This window comes from Girardinichthys multiradiatus, chromosome 1 (genome assembly GCF_021462225.1).
Source record: "Girardinichthys multiradiatus isolate DD_20200921_A chromosome 1, DD_fGirMul_XY1, whole genome shotgun sequence".
Classification (NCBI taxonomy): Eukaryota; Metazoa; Chordata; class Actinopteri; order Cyprinodontiformes; family Goodeidae; genus Girardinichthys; species Girardinichthys multiradiatus.
In genome coordinates this window covers 39,398,277-39,418,048 of record NC_061794.1, presented here as the reverse complement: position 1 = coordinate 39,418,048, position 19,772 = coordinate 39,398,277, and the positions used below count along the sequence as shown (strand labels likewise).

Below are 19,772 nucleotides of genomic sequence, written 5' to 3'. Positions count from 1 at the left end.
TAGTCAAGCATTTTCTAGGATTTAATATTCTGCATTACTGTAAAACTAACAATACCCCCTCCTGGGAGTTCTAAATTATGAATTTTCAGTTTGTTGTTGCTTCATGAAATATTAAAACATAAAGTTCATCGATTCATAGAAAGTCCCAATGTGTGATTTCGTTTATGACATGTGTGATTACTGAGTGGGGACTATTGATCAGGACCGACTATTTCACATTTCTAAATGAACCGTCTGTCACCAGATTGGCTCTAATGCCTGTAATAGCGAAGTCACATTGATTCTGGGACCTCTGAAAGAATAGACAGGAAACGAAGGAAAAATTTCATCAGGCTTATGCTTATGCTTAAGTATTCTGCTAATTAGCAGAATACACACAAAAATGCTCATATTTCTCTGCCTTGTAATGCTCCAGTCAAGAGTAATACTACAAGTTGTTTAAACATAGTAGACTGACATGAAGGATCTCATTATAACCATAAGATACGTTATCCAAGCTGATTATTGCTTCACAGAGAGCTGGACATCACAACTGATATTATACTGCTGTTATGTCAAAACTAATTTAACACCAGTATTGATTCAACGCCAGGCGTGTACCGAGGCCTCCGAAAAGTTCAAAGTACAAGTCTGTTGTAACCCCCAATCGATACAGTTTGCTTAGGCTGAGCAAAGTGTGGAGGAACACCAAGTAACTTTGCAGACACGATTTTATTTATATTGTACATGTTTACAGTGAATCTTAGAAGTCAGTGCAACTCTATTAAAGTCTCAGAGTTTATGATGTAAAAAATGTAAGATGTTCATGTTTCTTTCCTCTAATGTGACGTTCATCCCATATGACTCAGCTGTAAAACAAACAGCTCTCCCAGATGGACTTTTATTACACTTACAGTATTTGCAGCCTTTAGCAGTGTTTCTGCAAAGTACTTGCTGTGTTTTATATATGACTACAATCTCAAAGGCAGATGTCATTTTTAAAGGTGAACATGATTTATGATTTTATTAATTATGTTTTTATTATTTTATTTATTATTGTACTATTTTTCACATTTCAAAACCCTTAACCTTTTAACAAGGGTGTGTGTACACTGAAAAAAACACATTTCTTCTTGCTTTTGTAATCACCTTTTATTTATTTCTTGTTCTTGGTTTAGGAGTAGAATGTGGCGCTTCTATGGTGACTGAGATACGAAAATTAGGACAGACATAGAAGTAACAAAACAAGACACAGACTGCTTCAATATAGTACTGGAATAATGTGTCAGATTATTCTTAAACGCATGTCCTGCCTCATGTAATAAAGTCTAATCTGCATTTTGTACTTTTACTGAAGGAGCTTCCAGATCTGGAAGATTTATTCGCGAATAAATAAATGGACCACAAAACAATGATGAGACTCTTTACTGCAGTACAACAATCAACTCAAGTTGCTCTTTGAATATTTGTGTAGATGACGAGAACACAAGAGCTCTTGACAGATGGAATGAATAAATTATTAATTTTGGCACAGGAACAGCTCATTGTGTTGTCCATTTTCAAAAGAGAATCAGTTATTGAATACCTTCTCCTGACATTCAGCAAGCTATTTCAGATCACCTTGCCTCAGATTTTCTACATATATCTATATTCAGCAAGTATATATTATTAATAAAATTGGATTAAAAAACTATAAAAAGTCAAAAATCCAATATTTTGTATTAAAGAGTAAAATCAGCGAAAATTATAGCACTTATGTAGGCTCAAACTGATATGTTTTTGAGCCATCATGTAACCTTACATGATGGCGGACACAGAGGTAAGTTGAGAGGTAGATGTCGGGGTTAGAGAGAAGGTACTGATGGGTTTTATCTTCATGGCAATAAACATAGATACTAAGTTTGTGGAAGATCATATTTCATCTCTTTGATCATATTTCTCCAAGTAGAAATATGATGAAAAAGAGGGGGCCGAGAACAGAACCTTCAGAAAACATATACAGACTGGAAACACTTTAATCTGGATGTGCTGCCTGGGAGAGAAGATTTGAACTATTTTAGGGATTTGTCAGTGGTGCCAAAAAAAAAAATCTGTCAAGTGAGGTTAGATTCATCAGAAAAACATAATTTGGACCACTTGTTTGCAGTATATCCCTATGCTGAATTTCAGCTTGTCCTTGATGTTGTTGGGCATTGTTCTAGTCTTTTCCTCAGTGTGTATTGTAAATGCGCTCATATGCACCTGCAGCCACTGCTGACCCAGCTCTGCATCGGTGGCAACAGGACTCTGATTACATGCCGTAAGCTCTAGAAAGTCCTAAAGCCTTCTTCCTGAAGGTTCCTGAAAATACAGCTTTCAGGTGCAATAATCTTAGGAGGAGTTTCCATATATATGAAGTCATTTAGCTGCAAAACATTGATGGCTGCAAGATTTTCTTTTTAAGTAGCTACACAAGAAGACGATGTCAGTCACAGCTGCTCAAATTTGATTTCAACCAGTCTGCTGCTCAGATTAGAGAGATTTCAGGACTATTTCACCTAAATTCAGTATATTGAAATAAAAATTGATTATGCCTCTGAGAAAATGTTTCTTTGTTGTTGTTTTTGTTGAAAAAAAATGTTATTTTCAAAATTTTCTATAACTTGAAAAGCACTATATAACTTCTGCACAATAATGTAACAACACAGCTGGGACCACAAAACCTGAAGCTCAACATTTGTGTCAATGGTAAAATTTTTCCCAAAAAATTGGAGAAGTCCCTTAGAAATCTGATTTATAAATTATTTTGAAGTTGAAGATTTAAATGATCTACATTTTCTAAAACTGCACATTACAAACTAAAGAAATATTGGACCAAACACCAGTCCAGGAAAGTTAAACATGGTGCATAAAATAACTCAAAATCTTACTGATGTTTAAAAAAAAGGGAAAAATAAAAGTTGTTCTTTGTTTTATCAATATAATGTATCATCTCTTGATTGTCAGGAGAATAAACGGTTAAAAACTTCATTGTCTTTTAGACCTGCTGTTTTTTTTTTCATTCACACTCTGTGTTTTTGGTGGTCCTTGTGTAAAAATCTGTGAGGTGAAAGCCAACAGGGAATAACAGAGAGTAAACATATCGGAAAAAACTAAATTACTTAACCAAAGATAAACGGTGAACAAAATCGTTTACACAGACTTAAAAACTTTGAAACTGGCACCATACTAGATCTGCTAATTAATAAGCCTGTCTTGTGCCAAAATCAGATTCCTCTCAAACCCAGAAACTCATTTTGGGCTCATTCATCAAAATAAGCCAATTAGAGCACATTCAGATCCATTTTGCTGTGCATTCATTTTATAAAGTGGAGGTGGTGGGTGTTATGAGTCACAATGTTGTTAATAAAGACGGGTATAATCTTAAAAGTTTCTAAAATATTTTTAAACTTACTTAGAGTATGATTTATTAAACAAGTGAGTTTTGAGTCATAATTTAAACAGAGAGAAACAGTCAATAATACGGATGTCTGGCGGGAGGGAGTTCCAGATTTTGGCTGAATGCTCCACTCCCCATGGTACTGAGTCAGCTGGAAGGCATGGCGAGGTGGATGGAGGAGGATGACCTAAGGGTTGAATACAGTCTCCTCAGACTTTAGCTGTTAATTAGCAAGAAGACCACCAGTGGCAGCAGGACTGCAGATTTAGCAGGTCAGGGGCTTTTACAATGGTTTATTTTCCCAACAGTGCATTAAAATAATTAAACTCAAAGTGTATGTCTACAATTTAAACTTTATGATGCAATACAGTGGATGTTTTATATAACCTATAGCCCCACATATGACTAAGATAAATACACACTGTTGGATTTGGTGAGTGGAAAAATAATTAACAGCTTAAATGACTAAATATTACAAAGTAACAGGTTTTAAGTTTATAGTTGCTAAATTATTCAAACCAGGGAAAAAAATTGCCCAGCCTAACATTGTTGTTTACATGCTGATTATTTTCACATATTGTGACCTGGTGTGACCGCCTGTAGGCTTTGCTCTTGTAAACTTTATTGATTATATATCAGTAGATACACATAGAATGATACATTAGATGGTTAATGATTAGAGTCAAACATTAGTTTTCATTTATAAAAATCATAGAAAAGCAGAAGCAGAGAAAAATGGATGGTGACTAAAGTTGTTGAAAAGTGAAGGACATCTTAGTGTCCCGAACACCTGGAGACACAAAGAGACACATGATATGGGGTTAGTTGTACAGGATAACCAGTTTTTGACCAACCCAGTTAAATGAGATTAATATTGTCCATTGCTCTGGTACTGGTAGAAAACCAATCCAACAACATAGTTTCCCAAATCTATTAATTGTGATCTGCAGTGAGAGTAGAGAGCAGGTCCCTAGTGGAGCGAAAGCCACTAGGCCCCTACAGAATATACCATATATGTGTCTGTATAAGAGGGAGGCTGGTGGAACAGTGATGTTGCTGGGAGTAAAGGTATTAAAGGGGGATAAAATTAAGTACAGTGTCTTGAAAAATTGGCCAAACCCTTTGAATGTTTCCAAATTTTTTATTTTTTTATTTTCAAAACTAAAATATTCAGTTCAGATAAACCTTTCATTAAAATTGCTGCTAGATTTATTAGGGGTTTGTTTCTAACAACATTGTACATTGTTCTTCTTTCTCATTTGGATTTAAGTCTGGACTTTGACTGGGCCATTCTGATAAAAGAATACTCTTTGGTCCAAACAATTAGATTGTAGCTCTGGTTGTATGTTTAGGGTTGTTGACCTGCTGGAGATTGAATCTCCAACCCAGCCTCAAGTGTTTTGCAGCCTCTAACAGGTGTTATTCCATGACCATTATGTATTTTGCTTTATCCATCTTCCCATCAACTCGGACCAGCTTCTCTTTTGCCTCTAAAGAAAAAATAAAACATTCACATAGCATGATGCTACCACCACCATGTTTTACACTAGGGACGCTGTGTTCAGGTTAGAGGCTGACATTTTTTCGGGAGTCCCACGGGTCACGGGAATCCCACGGGAATCCCGCGGGATGGGAAACAGCATCAGTAAAGATCCCGTGATTGGGACGGTACACGATAAAACATGAACGGGAGCAGACGGGAGCGGGAGCTAACCAATAGGAGGGAAAATAAACTAGGATCAATTGTCTTTGGAAATGTAAAACTGAGACTTTGTTATAAACGTTAAGAAAAAAAAAAAAATTGAATCGACGCCGCCATTGTGTAGTTTTTTTCCAAGAAGCCTAAACTATAATGCGAGTCAAACGAACTACACGACCCACAAGCCAACAGTGCTTCTGATCGATGTTTTCCACCTGTGTTCAGAATGGAGGGAGCAAACGCAGGTGGAGAACTGGACGTGGTAAAATTGGATTTGTAACGTAAAGTCAGAAATAAGGACTTACCTATTAAACTCATAGAGCTGACAGGAAAGTCGCAAATATTACTGAACTTCAGGAGAGTTGAATGTAGCGGTTTTAACACGCAGTCTGCTGCTTGTAAAACGTGTTTAGTTGTAATCAAGTTCACCAGTGATTAAGGGACACTTGTAAGACAGATTCTGGATTAAATCAGTCCTGCATCTCTTCATTCATCAAACCAAAAGTACCAACATGTGTCAACTCTCATCTGACTAACAAAATTGCTGCATGTGCACTAAAGATTTAAGAGGTAAGGTACGGAAGCCCGTGAGGGGACATGGGGAAATTTATTTCTTTTGCGTTCCCACGCAATACTTTTGCGTTCGGCATTTTGGAGCAACAGCACAGATGACAAACTGCTCATAAAACAAACACTGATATGTGATTGATATGGTTTATTTGTCATATGCAGGTTAACACGCAGTAAACAATGTGATTAAATGCTTAGGATAAGAAGAACCGTTCAAATCACGATAAAAACAAAAACACTAATGGCGTACAAAAAAAAAAGTACACATCATGCAGCAGTAATAAGCAAACAAAGTGTCACAGATGTGGTTTCGTGCAGTATTATTGTTCAGTAGTTAGTTTGACAGCTTGTGGATAAAAACTGTCTTTTAGTCTAATTTGAAGATAATTTTATTTAAGGCTGATTTCAAAATAAAACTCAATAAATCTCAAAACGGGTGTAGTGTTTGTTTCATTTTTGCAGTTATCTGGTTTGGAAACTTTTGCGAAATAACGCAAAGACTATTGCGTGGGGACACAAAAAAGAAAACAAATTCCCCCATGTCCCCTCGTATAGAAATGCTTCATCAAGGGAAGATATTAAATAAATATGTTGTGAAATAGAAAAAAATTGAATGTACCATTAAATGTACAATTTATTTAATACATCATTAAATATTAAGTGTACCACTAATTACGTCATGTCGTCTTTAAAATTATACTTAATTATTCAGTGGCATATTTAATTGCATAATAGTCCATTTCATGATATAATGGTACATTTATTGTTTCTAATGATGTATTAAATAAATAAATGGTATCTTTAATTTAATGGCACATTTAATGTTACATTTCTTTCATGTTACATTTACTTCACTTATGGGACATTCACAACATTTATTTATTTAATGATGATTTTATTGTATTAATTTTGTCCAGTTTGACCCTCCATTCTTGATGCCTGTATAGGAGATCATGTCAGAATTTAAATCAGGTGTTCTGGAGCAGACACACATCTAAAACTTGCAGGGAAGGGGTCCCTGAGGACCAGGGCTGTGAACCATGGAGGTACAGTTTCTAAATTATGAAGGTAATGCCTTTTTGTCCTTTTGTTCACCGAGTACAGTTCTCTTACTAGGTGCATTTTTCTTTTGTTCCAGCAACTTGAAACATAAAAGTGATGTTATTGTTCAAAGGAAACAATCACTTAATAAATAAGTAAAATACAACTATGTACATTTTGTTTATTCAACTAAGATAGGCAAGGTCTGTTTCCTTGTTTGATATTTTATTATTTCTTCATTATTATTCTTTTTACTTTAACTGGCCTTTACTACAGCTAAAAACAGGGACCTAACTGGTCCTTCAAAGAAACAAATTGTCAAAAGACTAAATGAAGAAAACAAAAATGGGAGAGTCACAGGAGTGGGAGTCAATTTACCAGGAGTGGGATGGGACGAGACATTTTTCTGTGGGAGCGGGATGGGACAGGAGAGAAAATCCACTCCCGTGTCACCCTCTAGTTCAGGCCCACACATCGTGTTTTTCATGTAGGCCAAAAGGTCTGATTTGGTCTAATCTCACCCATTTCCACATGTTTCCACATGTTTACTGTCATTTACATGGATCATGGCAGTTAGTTGTGACTAACATTATTCCAGTTACCAGGTCCACAGCTCAGATGAGAGAATCTGTTTACTGCTTTAATGGCCTAAGGATCAATGGACTAACAGTGGTGCAATTAACAGATTCTTTCTCCTGTAGCTCCTCCAGAGTTGCTATGGGTAACTAGCTGCTTCTCTGAGTGATGCTCTCCTTGCCCAACTTGTCAATTTAGGTTAATAGGCATGTCTTGGTAGTTTTTAAGATGGGCTCTATTTAATAATAATGTGACATAAGGATATGACTGGTTGCACCAGATTTTGTTTAGACGATAGGGGTGTCACAAAAGGAGGATAGGGGTGAAATGGACACAGGTGATCCACTGTGGTGACACCTCAAAGAACATCTTGTAGTGTCTGATAACGCACTAGTTCTCAGGTTGGACTTGGAGCACATTTATAGGTCAAAGCCATATGCTGAGAGGGACCAAAAACAACAAGTTGTGAATGCCTGAACATGCTTGAAGACAGTCAAAGATACCGCCTGATCAATGTGAAAAAATGCATGGAATGGGCCTGTAGAAAAGACTGATTGTAGCTGGAGCTGTATGCCTAGAGGTAACGAAGCCAAATATCGGAAATTGTGTGTCTGTGCTGCCTGTACACCTATTAGGAGAGGCTGCCTAGATCAACGGAGAATCTCTCCACAATCAGCGTTGATCCCCCTCAGATGTGATGCATTGATCTGTAATTTCTGATATGGGTCTGGCTGAAATAAAATCCTCCTTTGTTCAAATTAGTCCATGTCAACAGAGTGTCTAACCTGGAGCATTTCAAATAAGCAGTTAAATGGTGACTGATCCCTAATAAACAACAAGCTAAAAGAAGAAGATATTGAAATGCCACTTTGCCCCTCAAAGCAGGTATAGAAAACACAAAAGCTTGGCCCGGAGTAGTGATTTGTATTTAGAGTATAAATGAGTATATTAAATACTGCTAGAGTAGTTGTTTTACAATCTGTTTATCGGTTCATTCCAGATTCCTAATGTCAAACATTGATGTGCCCCTGGTCAAGGCACTTAATTCTTAAGTTGCTTACCCATCCGCGTACTGGTGACTGGGTGAATGGGGCTCTAGTGTAAAGCGTTTTGAGGGGTCGGTATGACTAGACAAGCACTATATAAATTCAGTCCATTTCCACAGTAACACTAACCTGTTGATCAAGAAAATACACACATCTTTTTAACTATTAGAAAGAACAGGAAACATACATAAACCTACATACATGTTTTGTGCCAAACTTTCATTTTAAAACTACATAAATAAGGAATATGTATAAACAATGTTTCATGCACAAAAGTTCATCATGGCTTTATTAAGAACTACTGAGCGCTCTTGCATCATCTTCAGTTAAGTTAAACCTGTTGGATGTTTGACCGCTGAGGTCCTCCTGCTCCGTAACCGGCTCGTTGCTGCCATGGGAAGAATTTTTCATCACACTGTAATAAATCGGCACATTGTAATCTGCCTCCCTGCCATGACAGCTGCACCTACAGAGCTTTTTGAATGCAACACGGAACTTCTGAGACATGAGGTTATAAATGATGGGGTTGATGGCGCTGTTGGTATAGATGCACATCCGGCAGAACAGGAGGAACCAGGTGTTGTGGTAAGGAGGGTCGATGTAGGAGTTTACCACCACCAACGTTCGGTAAGGCATCCATAGCAAAGCAAAGAGGACCACCACCACAGCCAGCATCTTTGTTATCTGTTGAGAGACCCCAGAAGAATAATTATGGAAAAGCATTTAGCTGAGCAAATCTTCAACATTATTCTGCCAAGTGGACTTGCTTAATAAATGACCAGTGTAGATCAAGCTTTTCTGATGCTATATGTTGTTATGCCAATATGTTTAATATGATGGTACCTAAGATGGTGCCAAAAGAATTAGGTTATAGAGCAAGTTGTTTATAACCATTTTGTCTTTAAGAAATATGAAAGTACATCAAGAAATGTCTTATTTTTGCAGGGTCAAGGATAATCAGGTGAGAATCTCCAGCAGTCATTTTGTGAGAGGCAGGGCACACTCTGGAGAGGTTGATAGTCCATCACAGGGCAACACAGAGACATACCGGACAATACACACATACACTCATACCTAATGGCAAGTTAGAGAGGCAAATTAACCAAACAGCATGTGGGAGGAAGCCAGAGTAACAGGAGAGAACCCACACATGCACTGAGAGAGCAGTGCTACCAACTACACTACTGTGCAGTCTCCATGGTGTTGTTTCAAGATATCAAAGTCATAACAAGAAATGTTTCTTTCACTACTGGACTTATTGGTCATGTTACAGTTAGCCACATCAAAGCTTGAACTCAGTCTAATGGCTCAGCCTTAGTTTGGATCAGAAGGTTCTGTTGGCAGAAGAAATCTCTGGACCAAGATAGCTGAGTAGAGGGGGAAAAGCTATGAGACTGTCACAAAAAACACTAAAACCACAGAAGGTTGTCTAAGGCAAGGTGAGAACAGGCTCTTTAACAAAACAATTTAATCCTGGAGATCTCGTGTATTGTATGAAAGAATTAAAGTAAACCCATCAGGTTTACACCCCTAACTCCACAAACAAAGTAGTTGAGAAAGGGTAAACCTGCGTTGCGATTGTCTGTCAGGACTGCTGGCCAGGGGATTTAGGGTGAAAACACACCTTTGTGTGGTGCATCTTTGACCAACATCCTTTCGTTCCATTAAAACACAATGGAAGGGTTGGGTGTAGTGCGATGAGATAGAGTAGATGTCTGAATTTCAGCCAAGGATAGTTCCTTCAGTGGTGGTGAGGCTTGAAAGCACTACAAAAATGTGTTTAACCCTTTAAAAAGGGAGATATTTGACACACATTATGTGTCACACCCATGTGTAACACTTTGTATGGACCACACTGGTTTCCAATACAGACCTCTTTGGTTCCACACTGCCAGCTTGATTTTTGAAAGCTCACATGTGTCGGATATCACTGGCTTGATTTGTTATCTATGAGGCCAGAGGCAGTTCGATACTGTGAAGATTCTCTGCTTACAGGAGATTACAGAAATATAGTAACACGTTCTCAGCCCTACAAGCACATCTTTTTTAACTTTGTCTATAGTTGGAAAGTTTGCAGCTTAGGCCTACTGCATTCCCTGTCCAGACTGATTTCTTGCAATACAAACGTACGTAACGTTATTTTTGTAAAATTGGTGTAATGTTGTCTGTCTTTTAGTCTGTTGATTAGATCACTTTATTCCAAGGTGTAATATCTCTGTCAAACAAAATTGTGACTTTCATCTTCAATCTAAAAAGTAAATGTTTAAATTGAATTTAAAAACCATATGATGATAGGAACAAAATCCTAAGCCTGTATGGGTAAATGGAAATACCATACAGTTCTGTATTATTTTCGAATGTATCGCAAAATAGGTCCATCTTTAAAGGACCAATGGGCCTGACCATATTTTAAATGTGGTCCATGGTGTCCAGTGCTCAGGTGACTGTGTTCTGTTTTAGATTGATTAATGGGTCAAAACAATGAATAACAAATTGCACCACTCAAAAGTAACAAATATATCTTGATAGTATTCATTGTTTTACTTATTAAACTTCTATTGTACAGTTTTAGGGCTTTGTCAGAAACCAACTTTAAGTTGAATGTATTTAATTTAAAAAGTTGCAGATATAAGAAGGTTTGCTCATTTACCAGTTTTGTTGTTGTTAACTTCAACTGATAACCTAACGTTAGACTGTGATTCACACAAATAAAACCTTTGATAAATGAGTACATTAATGGATGGAGGCTGGTAGTGTTCCTCCATATTTCTGACTATTTCCACCTAGTGGGATAAAACTTATTATCAATTATATCTGTTCCAAATATAGCAAAGATAATTCACGCCCAAATGGATTTTAAAAGTTCCATTTCACTAAAAAAGGACAGAATGGAATAAAAATATTGAGTTGAAGAGGATACTAATGGTGCTTATCTTAAATAGTGACAAAATTCTTACTAAAACAAAACTTCATGAAACAATTCTAGCACCTGTTTTCTTGCAGTAACTGCTCCCTTGTTGGCCTTGTTGGTGCTGTGGGAGTGACTCTGATGAACCGATCCTCCTCCTGCTTGGTCGTTTAGATGTGACGGTAGAGGACTCATGAACAAAATTCTTGCAATGAGCCCGTATAGCACAGTGGCTACAATGAGAGGGACCACATAAAAAAGAGTGAAGTCCAGGAAGTAGATTGGCATGTAGAGGCTCCTTGAGACACGGTAGGCACATGTAACAACCACCCCATTGGTGTAGATGGTTTCTTTAGTGTCTGCCAAGAAGAACCACATTGTGCAGTAGATGGAAGTGACGATCCAGATTCCAGCTATGATCCTTTTGGCCCGGGAAACCGTGCATATGAACTGTGCCTTTATGGAGTGACAAATTGCTATGTAGCGCTCAATGGTGAATGCTGTGATGGAGCACGAGGACACGTTGATGCCCAAATACTGAAGATAAGTGATGCACAGGCATCCTGTGTAGCCGTAAATCCAGAAAGCTAATACATCTGAGATATTCGGCAGGCCTGCAGCCAGAAGCACAATAAGATCTGCAACGGCCAAGCTGACCAGGTAGCAGTTTGTTGGCGTCACCATGTGTTTGGTGCGCAAGACAACAAGCACGACCATGACATTCCCAGCAATCCCAATGCCACAAATGAGCATCGTCAAAAATATGGTTATAACTTGTTCTTTAACAGAGTTGAGAGGCATCGCTGTCAGATTTACAACGCGAGCGATATCCTGACAAACAGTGGTGTTGTTCTCCATCTTTTTTCCAGTGCAGCAGGAGCAATTCAATAAGTCTTTAAAGGTGAGAACCCTAAAAACAGAAAATGAAGGAAAATGGTTGGAGATATACCAGATTGATAAAAAACATCTTACTTACAGAGGAGAAGCAAGACAAATTAAAGACTATACCATAAAAAACACCGAAAGGTTTTTGTTCATATATATTGAGATAAAATAAACCTAGGCTTTGTAAGACATAAACAATCACAGAAAAAAGGTAAACAGAGATGTGATAGATGTGATAGAAGTAATACTGAATATACAGAACACAATAAACTAGAACTAAGCACAATAAATTAACTAATAAGGCAACATCTAACAAATAATAAAGAACACTGAAACTGGCAAAAACTAAAGAACATAATAAACAGCAAGGAAATGAATAGAATATCTAAACCGAAATCATCCCACACTCCAAAACCCTACTGATGTGTGTTGTTGAATATATTAGGGAGGAGGGGACGGATCCCAAGTTATTGGTATATGTTCAAATTACTACCATAAAGGCAAATAACTACTAAATATATGCATATATGATAAGGTAAAGAGAAACAATAAAATGTACATCCAATAATCATTTCTGACATCTGAATTTAGCATACCATTATTTGTTTGTCATAGCAGACATTGATTGAAAGCTCCAGCACAAAATAATTGTTTTCTGTTTCTTTCATTAGCTGGTGTCTGAATCACGTTTGCATAAAACCAGCATTAAAAATACATCCTTTTACATGCAAAATTAGGATGAATACATTGATAACGAGATCAGGTGACAAAACTATCACATACTAGTAATGAGTAATAGTCAGCTCACCATAAGTTGAAAGAAGCAGCTTTCATTCGGAAACGGTGGCAGTGTTCAGGTGCAAGACTGCTCAATCTTCTTTCAGAGTCGCTCCACTTGTCTTCATCTCTCTCTCTTGTCTTTTTTCCCAGCTCTCATGTCCCTCCCTCTCCCACCAGCCACCATTATATCCACACTCGTTTAGTCTTTGTTCTAAAAATCAATTGTGCCTCACTATCAAAGACACCCTGATAGAACAGGGGAGGTAGCTTCTAGTTTTACCACTGCAGATACTGGCTTATGAGTTCAACAAGCACCAATTTAAATACATTTTATTAAGTTTTTGCTGTTTTGTCCCTGCAGAAATGAATTAGCTGACACTCCATTAGTGGACACTAGCCTCCAGGAGGCTAGTTTAAGGAATACTGTTAGAAAAGTTTTAATTACTCATGGGACAAATTTAAAGTGACTTTGTAGGTTAAAAATATTTGCTGCTTAGATGTCTGATAGATCAACAGACAGAATCATTGTAAATGGGTTAGGTTGTTGAATTTCACATTTCAAGACACAGTCAAAACTGTCTGGTTTTACCCAGGTTCTAAAATTATTAAAACCTAACCTGCTGTTTTCTTATAAATAAAAATTAAGCCAAAATGGAAAAGCTGTGTGGGAAAAACTGAGCACACCATTGCAACTTCCATAGTATTTAAGAGGGGAAGTAGCACCCAGGTACTGCTAATCAAAGGCAGTTGATTAATTGATCATCATTTGAGGTTTTGGTGGTTTGCTGATCTATTTAATACAGATATATTTTAACATAATGTGCAGAAGGAAAGAGATCAGCAATGACCTTAGAGCATTATAATCTAAAGAACTTTGAGTTTAGTTAGTCACCTTTTTTCAGTTTTCTGTTACTTTGTGTTTCAGTGAGCTCTTATTTTTTCCCCTCATTTATTAATTTCACTGCTGTTTATTGGGATCTCCCATTTCCATATCAGCCTTCCTCAGCTCTCAGAGTCTTGGTCTCCTCTCAGCTGAAGCCTGTTAGTTATCCCCCAGCAATCACCGTCCCAGTATATATTCTTGCCAGTCAGTTGGTCTTTTCTTGATTCTTCTGTTAACCAGCAACTCTTCCTGCCTGCCAACAGATTTGTTGTCACGCTTACTGGATTTTGTTGTTTGGATTGTCAGTTTCTCTTCCTTGTGCAGTTGCACTTTGTGCATTTTGTTTTATTAGGCCTTTATTAAAGACGTTAACCTGGAGAAGAAATTGCTGCTGCTTTATATTTACACAAACGCTTCATACCAGCTGTCAAGCATGGTGGTGGAGGGGTGATGATTTGGGCTTGTTTTGCAGCCATGGCACATGGACCATTTAATGTCAACCAAAATGGAACTAAATTAAAGATGAATGCCATATTCATCTTTAATTTAGTTCAGGGCTCGGGTTCAGCAGTTTGGACACAAAGTTAGAGAGGGAGATGTTCCTCTAACACCTATTGAAACCATCTAAGGTCAGAGAGTTTGAAGAAAAGGTGAATACATTGAGGTAAAGATTTTTAAAATGGAGATGGCAAGGAAGAGAAAAACTGAAGAACACAACCAAGAATGTTCATGGATGCAGTAAAGGAGGAGGATGGTTGAGTTTGAGGGACATGGAGGCTCCGTTGTGATTCCACAAGAATGTCCATAAACAGTGTCCTCCACATTTCTGCTCCTAATAAAATCCACAATCATATCCTTACATTCAGTAAGTGGTATTCAGTATATTCAGAGTCTTGTCTATCTCTGAAGACCTGGAGCCACAGGACAGGTCTTCAAGTCTAAATTTACCCGTCAAATATACAACCCTTCAGTCTTAAACTCTGGTCTATGTTCTGACATCATCAATAAGTCTGGAGGCTATAGAGACACCTATTTGTTATTTTCCAAGCCAAAAACACACAGAAAAGAATTAACTATGATTTACATTTTTAGACATATCCAAACAGTCTAAAAGAGTGATTCATACTGATTGTCTAATGCTTCAAAACGTCTGCTTCCAGAATTCAGCCTGAAAGAAAAAGGTCTTGAACTCTGTTTCTGTGCACAGGACCATCAATACTAATGGAAGTTTGGCCATTTTCTAACAAAGGACGCTTAGGCTCCAGGCTACCTGAAATGAATACATAACAGCTTGGAGAAGAAAGCATCATAACATAATTATTCAATCATCTTTGTACATTTAAAGACATATACTTTACACTGCGTTTGATATTCAGATGAAGACAAGCTTGAGTTATTACAATTTCTTTATTTTTTTCACAACCTCATTCTGTCTGGTTCTAATTCAGTACATGGCAAATGGAACACACTGAATTTGGGAAAATAGAATCGAATATAATAGTGTAGCTATAAAATCAGGCCATTTAGATGGGTGTACTCACACTTTAGTTTATATTATGAGTGCCTTGTTGTTGATTAATACATCTTATTAAGTTGTAGAGTTTACTGTAACCGATAGAGATTTGATAAGACTTAAAAAGAAGGATAATTTTTGCACAGGCGACTGGGTTTTAAGAGAATCATGAAGTGGACACAGTGTCACGAGCAAAAATAGATCATAAAGAGATTTTCTATAAATATTCTGGGCTGAGTTCTCAAAATAAACCCTCCAGCCTCATGGGAAGCCTTTGATATGCAAAGAACTTCTTCAGAAAATAATTTCTTTTTAAAATGTATTATCTATTTTGAATAGTCTGGTGAATTATGTGGTACATGCATTAAACAGGTTGATTTAATCTATTTCATCTATCTAGGCCAATATAAAAATCCAGAAGTTATGAGACCTAATCTGTTATTGTTCATTTCCTACAACGAGCTGCTTTTATTTTTCCTAAAGTACCACAGTGGCACCTAGTGGGGCTGAAACATTAAAACTGATAGCACACATCACCATAAAGTTAAACACCAAGAAAGAAAGACAATGGGGTGTGAAGCAGTTTTGGTGGGGATAATGCAGCTGCTGGTGGGCATGTTTTCTCTCTGACAAACAGGGCGCATGAAAATTTAGCAAATGCAGCAAATACGTGTGTATAAAACCACAAGTAGGCTTAAACTGGAAAACATAGAATGGTGATGTGACTGCAGAAAAAAAGGTGTTATTTCAGTGACTCATAAACAGGATGTTCGATCAACGGTTCACGTTCAGCAAAAGCAGAAACACTGCAAAAGCAACATATCATGAGATGAGGTGACGAACAACCATGTGGTTTTTTGAGCTGAATCTCAGCAAAACATGCTCTAATTGGCTAAACCGTTAAACAAAATCAACAAGCCCCACAAGATGGCTGATTCATTCGAGTAATATTAACACAGATATCTTTTGTTTTGTCTTATGGACCCTTTTGTTGTTTTCCTTTTATAAACAATTTTTTTTATTTTGTTTTAGAACATAACTCCTAAAAATTGATAAATGTAAAACACCCTGCAGCCAATCCCCTTTAGGAGAATAAATAGGAACAGTCCAAAGATCTAATAAGTTTGCAGTTTTATTATGCATCACATGTGCTAAATATGCTGTTTATAACATAGTTCAAGTTTACAGTTAAACGAACAGCGGTTATGACACCTTGAGGCTGAAACCAGGTTCCTTAGGAGGCAGGTGGTCAAAACCTCTCGACTAACTATAAAAGAAGTAAGACTTGGTGGCAGCAGTCACTGAGGTTTCAGTGTCCACACTAAGGCACGCCCTAAATGTTAAATGGTTCCATGCCATCCATGCTTTTTTAGGCTAATAGATTAGCAATATATTTGGAATGTTGAAAATAAAGCACATGCAAAAAGATAAACACCCGTGTCAAACAAAGTGTCATACTGTCTGCGAGAAATCTGAATGTTGGGCTTAATTGGACCTTCATATTCGTCAGTGATGTCTCAAAGTTCACCAAGGCTTGGTTTAAGAACTCCTCAAACATACAAGAATGGCCTTCATTGTCTCCTGAATTGAACTCTTAAAAATTCCTGCTCTGATTTCAAAAAACACAAAATTATTAATGAACTGGAGGTGTTTACGTATGAGGAGTGGACAAAGAGAAAAGATGCTCTACTAAGAACTCACCCCCGTGAGTTCGCTTCGTTCATCCTGGTCGGTGTTTACATCCCGCCGCAAGCTAACGTGCAGGTCTCACAGCGCATGCTCGCCGACCAGATACTGAGTGTGGAGCGGACCAACCCGGACTCCTTAGTTATCGTCGTTGGTGACTTTAACAAAGGTAATCTCACCCACGAACTCCCCAAATACAGACAGTTTATAAAATGTCCGACCAGAGAGGACAACATTCTGGATCACTGTTACACCACCATCAGAGACGCTTATCACGCCGTCCCACGTGCTGCACTGGGCCAATCCGATCACATCATGGTCCACCTGATTCCTGCATACAGGCAGAAACTAAAGCTCTGCAAACCTGTTGTGAGGACGACAAGGAAGTGGAGCAGTGAGGCTGTGGAGAATCTCCAGGCGTGTTTAGGCTGTACAGACTGGGATGTGTTCAGGACTACTACCAGCAGTCTGGACGAGTTCACAGAGGCTGTGACTTCCTACATCAGCTTCTGTGAGGACAGCTGTGTACCATCATGCACCAGGGTGAGTTACAACAACGACAAACCCTGGTTCACAGCTAAACTCAGAAGGTTAAGACTGGATAAGGAAGAGGCCTTCAGGAGTGGGGACAAAGACATATACAGAGAGGCTAAGTACAAGTTTGGCAAGGCAGTGAAAGAGGCCAAACGACTGTACTCTGAGAAGCTCCAAAACCAGTTCTCAGCCAACGACTCTGCGTCTGTCTGGAAAGGGCTCAAGCAAATCACCAACTACAAGCCGAAAGCCCCCCACTCCATCAACGACCGACGCCTCGCCAACGACCTGAACGAGTTCTACTGCCGCTTTGAAAGACAAAGGGACAGTCCTGCAACCATCTCCCACGACGCCCCCCAACAGCTGCAGCCACAATCCACCACCCCCACCTCCCCAACCTCAAGAGGGGCCTTGGCACCTCCAACCCCCACCCTGAAGTTCCCCCCCACCAGCCCCCTACCCACGCCGAGGACGGCTCTTTCCATCCAGGAGAGGGACGTCAACAAACTCTTCAGGAGACAGAACCCCCGGAAAGCTGCTGGTCCGGATTCTGTCTCACCAGCCAGCCTGAAGCACTGCGCTGATCAGCTGTCTCCAGTCTTCACAGACATTTTTAACACCTCACTGGAGACATGTCATGTGCCAGCCTGCTTCAAGTCCTCCACCATCGTCCTTGTTCCCAAGAAGCCAAGGACCACAGGGCTTAATGACTTCAGACCCGTCGCCCTGACCTCTGTGGTGATGAAGTCCTTTGAGCGCCTTGTGCTCTCACACCTAAAAGACATCACCGACCCCCTCCTTGACCCCCTGCAGTTTGCCTACAGAGCCAACAGGTCTGTAGATGATGCAGTCAACCTAGCCCTTCACTTCATCCTCCGGCACCTGGACTCCACAGGAACCTATGCCAGGATCCTGTTTGTTGATTTCAGCTCTGCCTTCAACACCATCGTCCCAGTTCTGCTACAGGAGAAGCTCTCCCAGCTGAGTGTGCCCGACTCCACCTGCAGGTGGATCACTGACTTCCTGTCTGACAGGAAGCAGCGCGTGAGGCTGGGGAAGCACGTCTCTGACTCCCTGACCATCAGCACCGGTTCCCCCCAAGGCTGTGTTCTCTCTCCTCTGCTCTCCTCCCTGTACACCAACAGCTGCACCTCCAGTCACCAGTCTGTCAAGCTTCTGAAGTTTGCGGACGACACCACCCTGATCGGACTCATCTCTGATGGTGACGAGTCTGCGTACAGATGGGAGGTGGACCATCTGTTGGACTGGTGCAGCCAGAACAACCTTGAGCTCAACGCTCTAAAGACAGTGGAGATGGTTGTGAACTTCAGGCAGAACCCAGCCCCACCTGCCCCCATCACCCTCTGTGACTCCACAATTGACACTGTGGAATCTTTCCGCTTCCTGGGAACCATCATCTCCCAGGATCTCAAGTGGGAGCCAAACATCAGCTCCCTCATCAAGAAAGCCCAGCAGAGGATGTTCTTCCTGCGGCAGCTGAAGAAATTCAACCTGCCAAAGACTATGATGGTGCACTTCTACACAGCCATCATTGAGTCCATCCTCACCTCCTCCATCACCATCTGGTACGCCGCTGCTACAGCCAAGGATAAGGGCAGGCTGCAGCGTGTCATTCAGTCTGCTGAGAAGGTGATTGGCTGCAGTCTACTGTCGCTCCAGGAACTGTACACCTCCAGGACCCTGAAGCGGGCAGGGAAGATTCTGGCTGATCCCTCCCACCCCTGGTCACAGACTCTTTGAGACTCTCCCCTCTGGCAGGAGGCTGCGGTCCATCCGGACCAAAACCTCACGCCACAAGAACAGTTTTTTCCCATCTGCCACCAGCCTGGTTAACAAAGCCCGGAAACCACCTTGACACTCTCCCTTTCCCCCACACCCCCCCTTTTTTTGCTGACAGGACACCTGTAACCTGTAACTCTATGTGTTACATTAACGCTCAGCTTGGACTCCTGCTTTACTTGCACTGCTTTACTTGCACAATGATCACCTGCACTGTTGTATTGCTCTTGCATCTTATACTGCTCTATATTTACTCTCACTCACTTAAAACTGTGCACATATATTTATATTATATTGTAGATATGTTTATACTGTTTAATTTGTACTGTATTGCACCGACTACGCCAAAACAAATTCCTTGTATGTCCAAAAACGTACTTGGCAATAAAGCTTTTCTGATTCTGATTCTGATTCTGAGATGCTTGTGGTGAGGGGATTGAATAATTTAAAAAAT

General features: G+C 39.4%; 1 protein-coding gene across 1 annotated transcript; it reads right to left on the bottom strand.

Annotated features, from left to right (window-relative positions):
- Window positions 1-7,050: 7,050 nt before the first annotated feature.
- Window positions 7,051-13,028, bottom strand: LOC124873450 (thyrotropin-releasing hormone receptor-like). Its single transcript, XM_047374105.1, has 3 exons — window positions 12,931-13,028; window positions 11,319-12,147; window positions 7,051-9,013 (listed from the first exon to the last, which is right to left on the bottom strand). Exons 1-3 carry the CDS (start codon window positions 12,954-12,956, stop codon window positions 8,621-8,623), a joined length of 1,248 nt encoding a protein of 415 aa, XP_047230061.1. The 5' UTR covers window positions 12,957-13,028; the 3' UTR covers window positions 7,051-8,620.
- Window positions 13,029-19,772: the final 6,744 nt, after the last annotated feature.